An 8,291-nucleotide genomic window follows, 5' to 3' on the forward strand; every position below is an offset into this window, starting at 1 on the left:
CCCCCCCCCCACCCCCCCCTCACACAAACTCACATACACACCTGTCGACAGGGAGTCGGAGGCCCTGCTGGCGGACCCGGAGGCCCAGCACGGTGAGGCTGCCCTGGCCGGGGCCGCATATAACAGCGCCCTCGCGCGCGGCGTGCACCGCGCCTCGGCCGGCCTGGCCTCGGGCCTGCTGGTCAGCGCAGCCTACGCCACCGGCGCCATCAAGCGCGTCACCGACGCGGCGCGCCCCGCCGCGCCCACCGCCGCGCCCGTGCACGTGTCGGAGGCGACCAAGCGCCGCTTCGAGCGCACCGCCGCCGCCGCCGAGTGGGCGTCGGGCGCTGCCGGTGCGGTGGTGGGCGGGCTGGCATGGGTCGGCGCCAAGGTGGCGGGCGGCGCTCTGTGGGCGCTGGGCGCAGACAAGCCGCTGGCGCCGGGGGAGGAGGCGGGGGTGCTGCGCGAGACCTCGCATGCCGCCGCCGCCGGCTTTTCCCAGGTGTGGGAGGGCATGGAGGACGCGGGGCGCGCCGTGCTGCTCTCCGCCCGCGATGGCGCCGCGGGCGTGGTGGGCGACCGCTACGGCGCCGACGCCGCGGGCCTGTCCTTGCACAGCATGAACGCGGCGGGGAGCGGGGCCAACGCGGTGTACGCGGTACGCAAGCTGGGCGTGCGCACCGTGGCCAAGGCCGCCGCGAAGCGTACGGCCAAGGGCGTCTTTAAGACCATGGGCGCGGGCGGGGCCGGCGCCGGGGCCGCGGCGGCAAGTGGCGGGGTGGATGTGGCTGCAGAGGCGCCGCCTGGCGCCAAGCAGCAGCAGCTCGTGCCGCAGGGCAAGCAGGCGTGATGCGGTGATACGGGAGCATTGCTGTGAGGGGGCCCTCCCCTCTTCCCGATGGTCAATTCGGGGCAACTGCAGATAGGCTGATGCCATATCAGTTTCAATGCTGGCACGCTGGCGATCCACACGCCGGTAACTCTTGATACCTACCTGTCCCCCCCCCCCCCCCACCCAGCTGAAGTGGGGGACACATGTCAAACCCGCAAACTCACAACATGCAGTGCCAGCTCCCTGCGCCTACAACCCCACACATACATACACTTTTTATAATATCCCTGGAATCCCTGCACGTGCTCATACCCTCTTGATTTGTAATAACAATAGCCTCGAAAGGCTCAGGCAGAGTCACTGGCCGCACTGTCGCTGTCAGACCCGCCCAGTAAGCTTTCCATCATCCCCCTCCGGCCCGGCGCGACGCCCTTTGGCCGACCATCCTCCTCCCCCGCCTTCCGTTTTCGGTCTAGTCCCGTGGCCAAAGCTTCCCTGGGTTGATAAGGGGCACGGGGCTTCTGTAAGGAATGGCCGCAGCGTCATTTACCCCGAGGTGGTGTGCATGAAATTCCATCCCACCTCCACACAACATTGCCACTGCTCCCCCTCGCAAAGCACAAACGGCCTGCCACGCCGCCACCCTCCTCCCCGCACGGACAAATTCCCCCTCCTCTCCTTTCCGCACACCACCCTTCCTGGCTTGCCTGAGGCCCAGACGTGCCGCCTCGGCCTCCCTTGCCAGCCGGGTCCGGGCCGCCTCCGGGGTCTCGTCCGTGGGGGCCCCCTCCGGCCCCGGCCCGGCCAGTTCCACGCTTCCCGCCGCGTCGGTGAGGCCGCAGCGCGCGACCGCAACACGCGAGGTGGGGCTGTCGTCCGGCTGCGTGGCGCTGCCATTTAGGCGGTCCAGCAGCAGCAGGCTGGCCTCCGTCACCCGTCCCACCACAGCGTGCGTTTCGTCCAGGTGCAGCGCTCGGTTGAAGGCCCACAGGAAATCTGCGCCGGAGCGGGCGAGGGAGACCGCTCCCTTCTCGGAGTGGCGCAGGGAGGGGTGCGAGCGAATGTGCACGCCCGCCTTGGTCCGCCTGCGCAAAGGGTAGTGTGTGTGGGATGAAGTGGCGCATGGCGGGTGGCGCAGGACAGCTGTGCGCGGTAGAGATTCCCACTTTCCTGGATCCCAGTGTGCCATGCAGCCTGTGGCTCGGGCACGAGGCACCACCGCAGCAGCCGCGGCCAGGGCATACCCTCCCAGGGCCTCACTTTGGGCGGTGGCCCCCCCACGCCGCCTGCTCCCGGACCAGCTTGTAGATGTGTGACCCCTGGAAGGAGTCTGCGGAGGCCCCTGCACACCTATTCCGGAACAGCGCCGCAGGGCCAGGCGCTATGTCCTCAAACAGCTCGATGACCAGGCGGCCTGGTTGCAGAGGAGGGACGGGTCGTGCAGTGTCAGTGATCCTGACCATGCAGCCATGAGTGGGCGAGGGATGCCTTCATAAGTGTTCAGAGAATGCGTGCCAGGGCCCCATCCGTGCACCCTCCTCATGAAAGTGCTGCATCTGGCCAACACCGCACAGCTATAGATCCCCCGTCAAATGTGCTCAACAAATCTTCTTCAGGAGCACCCCAGGGCCTGGAACTCCCACAGTATGTCCATGCCAACCTGCAGGCTTCCCGCTGATCGTCAGATCCATGTACACATGGGGCCGGGCGGTGCTGGCCTCTGGCAGCAGCACCACGGCATTGGCCTGCTTTGTCTTCAGACGCTCAACTTCTGGATGGTGCCCAGTTTGAAGGAAGGATTCCATGTCCTGTGGCATGGATTTAAGGTATCAATGAGGGCTGTCCTTGTCGAGTGGCGTGCTCTGTGAGCGAGCAAGGTACAACCCCAATCCCACCTAACACCTCGTCCCACGCCAACATGCGTGGCATGCACAGGCTGCTCACCTTCTTCGCATCCTTCAATGTGTACCCTACGGACTTGAGCCGCACCCCCACCGCGTCGCCGCAGAACTTGGTCCCTCCTTTCCCCATGCCGGTCCGTGTGCGACGATGTCTTCCGAGCAAGGTGCTGCTCAACACTGCACACGACGCTTTATAGGAGGGGGTGGATAAAGTTCATTCCCCCTACTTGAGTTTATTCAAGTTACAACTAAGTTTATGAAAGATTTTGTAGAGAGGAGGTGGTGTCGGTAGATTTTTCGCCTTTCGTTCACATCTCGCGCCCTCTCAACAGGTCTTGCCCAGGCAAGCCCTTCCCCGTCACGGCGTATGCAACCTCTGCTTCTCTGTTTATCGATTATTGCTACGATTGAACAATTGAGAGAACAATGAGGAAAAACAGAGATCGAGCAGTCTTGAAGTGGACCGGGTCTTGGTGCAGGCTCCTGTGCAAGCTGCATGCGTCCATTCATTATCCCAGTCAAGGCTCACTCAGCTCGGGCAACTTGTGTCCTGCAACATTCAGGAACCTCTCGAGAGATTGACTCCAGGGGTGCAGGCCTCCAACCGTGCCCCTGCTGTCTAGTGCTTCCGGTTCAGTTCCTCCTGGACGTCCTCCAGAGCGAGCCTGCAGCAGCACATCATGAGGGTAACTGTGTGAATCAAAAGACCCAAAGGTATGCACCCAGACCAACAAATATTGACCGTTCATCACTCACAATTGCCCGACTTCCTCCTTGCCCCAGTTGTGTGCACCCCCTCCATGCTTCTTCTCCAGTTCGTGGCTGCGGAACGCGATGTGAGCGGGAAGTCACGGGTGAGGGACGACACACGGGGTGCTTATACCGGGAACGTGCATCACAGAACGGCGCAACTCACCCGCGACCCGTGCCGTCCTTGCGATCGTGCTGCCTCCGGGGTGAGGAAGCATCTTGGATTCCGGAACCCGGCCCTCTTGGGGAACCTCCTGAAGTCTTCATGTGATTCTTCTGGTCCTTCATTCTTACGATTAATGAGTTCCAGTTCCGCTACGCAGCGTCTTGAGTTTTGTTTGGCAGATGTCGATGAGGGTCACGGAGCCGGAACCACCCTCCGTCACGTGACTCCTGGACAGGCTTGCGATCGTCAGGTCTCGCGCCTCCGAATCGGAGAGAATCCCGAGATGCATATTGTAATTTTGTGTCGATGTGTTTATTAGGTGCCGTCTTCATGTTGGGCCACCATGGCTTGGTCAAGGATTGTGCGCAGAGATTATGCAGCCTGCTTCCACCGACGAGGTGTACCAGACCAGGACTCGACAGTAATAAAGAGAATAAAAGCCGTGCAAATTCAAAGTTTGGGAGCTCATCGACGCGATGATGACGGCTCGCCTTCGACAAGCCTGCGACATGCAAATCCCGAAACGAAAACTCCAGACAGACGCTGCAATCCACGCGATCCAACATTGTTTTTGTTCTTCCTCTAAAGGGCAAAGTATAAAGCTGGCATCGATCTCGTTGGGCACAATCGTGGCTACATCCCTATTGAGCGCGCCAGCCGCTGTGGCGCTCAGATGACACACGAACGCCACGTCGGCTCCCGGGTTACGGTGGATCTCCCCGCCCGCTCCATGCCTGTCCCGATCCACTCCCCCTGCGTCCCCTATCGCTCTGCCCTGTCACATATGTCGCTTTCGTCATGCGAACGCTACTCGCCAGAGAGTGCTGAGGCCTTGTTCAAACGGGAGTCCGGCTCAGGAGGAGCACCGGGACACCCGGTCCCCTCCCTCGCCATGGTGTACGCGCCTCATCCCTTCTTCAACGCAAGGAACTTGCTGGAGCAGCAGACCCTGACAACCTTCATCAAGAACCTGAACGGTTTAGCGGGCCCCCTGAAGGGGCGTCAGAAGCCCCCGCACCTGGTGCAATTCACGACACAGACGACCGTGGGCCAGGCGCTCAGGGTGAGCAAATAGAGGGGAGGGGTGTGCCAGGGACTTGCCTTGGAGGGGATGCGTAGGACGTATATACATGGTCCTTTCAGTACTGCCATGGGGTCCAGCAAGCAGCTTTTAGAGTAAACCCATGGTCGTCGCCGCCCTCCCAGGAACTGGCGGCGTACAACATCCTCGGCGCACCCGTCATCGATGCGGCGACGGGGGAGTACGCCGGCATCATTGATGTCGGGAACATCCTGGGGGCGCTGGTCGAGGGTGAGAAGGCCGGGCTGGTCGCCTGGCTGGACCGTCTGGATTTTCAGGGTTGGCCTCCCGGAAGCCTGCCTGCTGTCCAAACCCCGCACTGCCTGCCCTTGCAAGGATACCCCCATGCTCCCCTCTTCCTCCACCCTCCTAACCCCGGGTGCCCGTCTGTGCCCTCCCTGCCGCAGACCTGGCCGGGGACAGGGACATGAGCCAGCTCCCCGACGACGAGTTTGTGGCAGCCCAGCCCCGGTTGTCAGGCCCAGAGCTGCAGCGAGTGGGCGATGCCTTCACCGCCAAGACCCTCGGCCGGCTCCTGCACAGCGGCGAGCTGTGAGTGGATGGTTGTGTCGGCCTGCAGGGAGGCTTGTCATGGATGGCGATGTCCTCCTGTTGGGACTGTTGTGTTGAGTTTGTGTAGGAAGTGCGGAGCCACTTGTTCTACTGGTCTGCCAACGCATGCACATCGATTTCTCCTACCTCTTTGAGTATGTTTATCTTCAGGTTGCCATCCTCCTGCCTATGTGTGGGTCTTCCAGTGCTGTGAATTCACCCTACTCCCCTCATAGAGAATACAGCCCGCCCCGCCCACTCCAAGATTCCTCCCCCTCCCTCCATCGCTCCCACCTCTCCAGGTGGTTCAAGGGCGATGCTGAGTCGACGCTGCTGGAGGTGGTCAACGCCGGCTTCAAGGTGCGGCTGGCGGCGGGCCCTGGCGGGTCGCTGGCCGGCGCGCCGGCGCTGACGCCGGTGCACCACCGAGTGGCGGTCTTCGACATCCTGCCCGGGGAGGAGACCCCCGACGGCCCCGTCCCCGCCTGGCGCATCACCGACATCGTGTCCCAGACCGACGTGGTGCGCTTCCTGGCCGCCAACCTGGCGCGCCTGGACTCCGCCTTTGACGCCAGCGTGTCGCTGCTGGGCCTGGTGCAGGGCCCCGGCGCGGTGCGCACGCTGCCCGCCGACGCGCCGACGCTGGCGGCCTTCGCCTACATGCACCGCCATGCGCTGTCCGGCCTGGGGGTCACCGATCCAGGCACGGGCGTGCTGGTGGGCAACCTGTCCATGTCCGACCTGCGTGGCATCACGGCCGCGCGCTTCGACACCCTGGCCCTGCCCGTGGGCGCCTTCCTGCTGCGCCGCGCAGGGCGGGGCGTGGACTGGGGCCGTGACGCGGGCGCGCCGCCCACGGGCGAGCCCGCGGAGTGGAGCCCCGAGCTGCAGCGCCGCGCGCTGGTGGCCGTGCCGCGCGACACCCCCCTGCGCGAGGTCCTGCACCTGCTCGTCCGCCACTCCAAGCACCGCGCCTACGTGCGGGACGAGGCGGGGCGGGCGGTGGGCGTGGTCACGCCCACCGACCTCCTGCGCTGCATTGCGGGCTGAGCGGCGGTGGGTGCGGGAGGGGCCGAGGAGTGGGGGGCGGAGGGGCGCTGCCGGGCGGAGCGCCGGTCACGGGATGGGTGCGGCTCCCGCGTGGGGCCGAGGCGGTCCCACGCGGCCTCGGGGACTTTTCGAAGGAGCAGACTCCTGCAGGCGGCTGCGAGCCACCACCACCCAAGGCGTATGCCCATGCAGACATCGATCCCTGACCCCACAAGAGGCCCCACTTCGTCCAACCGCCCTTGCACTTGGCAGCCTGGCTTGTGACGCCGGTGGCAGGAGTGTCCAACTCTCTCTCCCTCTCGGTACTCAACTTACGCATGCAGCCTGTGGGTCGTTCAGAACAGTCGCACGCCCTTGGATAAAGAGTATCCTGCACCGCACGCTCCCCTGGCCTACTGTGGACCATCTTCCTTTGTAGGCAAGGCGACTGCGAGTAGTATGGCTGTCGTCTCTGAGCCGTGCGCAGCACTCGCCCACATGCTCAGGGTGCCCCTTCGTACACCCAAACAGTTTTCTGTGTTGCTCCCATCAACGAACCCACCCTGTTACCAGTCAGTTACATGGTTGACGTGTTAGTGGGGCGGGTTTCGACAAGCTTGACGGTCAGAAAGAGATGGCAAACAGTGTTCAACAACCCAACCAGATGGGCGCCGTGAGCAAGCAGAGGAGGGCCCGAAATCGCGCATAGTGCATAAACACAGAGCCTGAATGAGGAATGGCTGTCTGCAGCCTTCATTATTATCGTGATATGGGCATGGGGTCAGTCCTCGAGCGCTTTCTCAGCATGCGTTTTATCCTCAAGCACCTCATCATCAAGCGCCTCCTTCCCATGGGGCTCTTCGTCATCAGAGGCGGCGGTCGCGGCCTGGGCAGCCACCGTTGATCCTGCCTTGGCCTTGCGGGACTGCGCATTGTACATGGCGGCGACATCCTCGGCCGTGCTGGCAGCCTCTATGTCCTTATCGTCCCTGAACAAGAGTGGGGATGCCGCCCTGGGCTTACCAAAGGTGTGCTATGATGCTGTCAGTGTGCTAATGCAAGTTTTCTCCCGCCAGCCACCATCATGCACCTGAGGCCTACCCCGCCAGGTGCACACCTGATCCTCAGAAATCGCGGGAAGCGCAAGCCCAGGCCGCGGCTGGCATGCACCCGCCCGGCGGCAGCACGGTGCACCTAGCATAGCAGCTTGAGATTACACTGTCATCTTAGACCTTGCTTGTGAAAGCCCCCAATGAAGGCCCTCAGCCGACTCTCAGACAGGAACTGCAGGAAGAATGCATTCCCCTGCCAGCACCACTGCTGGATCAGGAGCAGGCACAATCACTGGGCGGTCGCCGGTGCATGGTTCTCCCCCTCACAACTCCTCCACGACACTCACCGGCGACAGGCTGAGGTCTGCCCCGCGGATCTCCCAGACCTCGCGTGGCTCAAACCACATGTCTGGCGACTCGCTGGTGTCATAGTACGCCTTGGGCCCAGGAATCTCGGTGGCCTTCAGCCTGGAAGAGGGATTGAGCATGGCACACAATTTGGGGAAGGGCAGCAGGCATGTGCAGGGAACGGTAAGCCGCGATGAGGGAGAGCATGAAACCCATACCAACTGGAATAATCGACCCCTGTGACACCTGCAGGCGCGTAACACAACGATCCCTTCTACCCCCTGCCACGATCACACGCTTCCCTCCGCAAACAAAACCCCTCCTCACCACCTCGCCCAATGTCACCTCTCCGTGGCCTCGCGGTAGAATGCGTCAGAGAACCCGCTCATGCAGCGGCACAGGCTCTGGAGCTGCTCCGTGTCTGGGTCCCAGACGGCCATGAGGAAGGGGGAGCACCAGCCCACCTTGCGCCCGCTTCCGTGCCATGCACCGATCACGACGAGGTCCAGGGTGTCGTGCAGGCCCTCGCAGTAGTCCCTGGGGCAGGGGTTGGTAGCGTTGTGGCAGCTGGAGCACTATATGAGGCAACTCATTGTGT

General features: G+C 63.0%; 4 protein-coding genes across 4 annotated transcripts in view; 2 read left to right on the forward strand and 2 right to left on the reverse strand.

Moving 5' to 3' along the window:
* The window catches only part of F751_1214 (hypothetical protein), a gene marked incomplete at both ends in the record, with an annotated part of 2,248 nt that extends 1,416 nt beyond the window's left edge, over nucleotides 1-832 (forward strand). Inside the window, 3 exons of the mRNA XM_011402102.1 lie at nucleotides 52-217; nucleotides 275-686; nucleotides 777-832. Coding sequence (XP_011400404.1) covers nucleotides 52-217; nucleotides 275-686; nucleotides 777-832 — 634 coding nt within the window. The remainder of the gene's footprint in view (nucleotides 1-51; nucleotides 218-274; nucleotides 687-776) is intronic.
* Nucleotides 833-1,161: 329 nt separating this feature from the next.
* Nucleotides 1,162-2,845, reverse strand: F751_1215 (Peptidyl-prolyl cis-trans isomerase cyp5; the record flags this gene model as incomplete). The annotated part of the gene is made up of 5 exons (XM_011402103.1): nucleotides 1,162-1,335; nucleotides 1,665-1,899; nucleotides 2,075-2,228; nucleotides 2,475-2,585; nucleotides 2,710-2,845. 5 exons carry the CDS (start codon nucleotides 2,843-2,845, stop codon nucleotides 1,162-1,164), a joined length of 810 nt encoding a protein of 269 aa, XP_011400405.1.
* A 1,678-nt stretch (nucleotides 2,846-4,523) lies between these two features.
* F751_1216 (hypothetical protein) lies at nucleotides 4,524-6,314 on the forward strand (the record flags this gene model as incomplete). The annotated part of the gene is made up of 4 exons (XM_011402104.1): nucleotides 4,524-4,694; nucleotides 4,838-4,943; nucleotides 5,120-5,264; nucleotides 5,567-6,314. 4 exons carry the CDS (start codon nucleotides 4,524-4,526, stop codon nucleotides 6,312-6,314), a joined length of 1,170 nt encoding a protein of 389 aa, XP_011400406.1.
* Nucleotides 6,315-7,074: 760 nt separating this feature from the next.
* Nucleotides 7,075-8,291, reverse strand: part of F751_1217 (DNA ligase 1) — a gene marked incomplete at both ends in the record, with an annotated part of 7,483 nt that continues 6,266 nt past the window's right edge. Inside the window, 3 exons of the mRNA XM_011402105.1 lie at nucleotides 7,075-7,282; nucleotides 7,673-7,813; nucleotides 8,039-8,230. Of these exons, the coding sequence (XP_011400407.1) occupies nucleotides 7,075-7,282; nucleotides 7,673-7,813; nucleotides 8,039-8,230 (541 nt within the window). The remainder of the gene's footprint in view (nucleotides 7,283-7,672; nucleotides 7,814-8,038; nucleotides 8,231-8,291) is intronic.

The sequence above is a fragment of the Auxenochlorella protothecoides genome (assembly GCF_000733215.1).
Source record: "Auxenochlorella protothecoides strain 0710 unplaced genomic scaffold scaffold124, whole genome shotgun sequence".
Lineage (NCBI taxonomy): Eukaryota > Viridiplantae > Chlorophyta > Trebouxiophyceae > Chlorellales > Chlorellaceae > Auxenochlorella > Auxenochlorella protothecoides.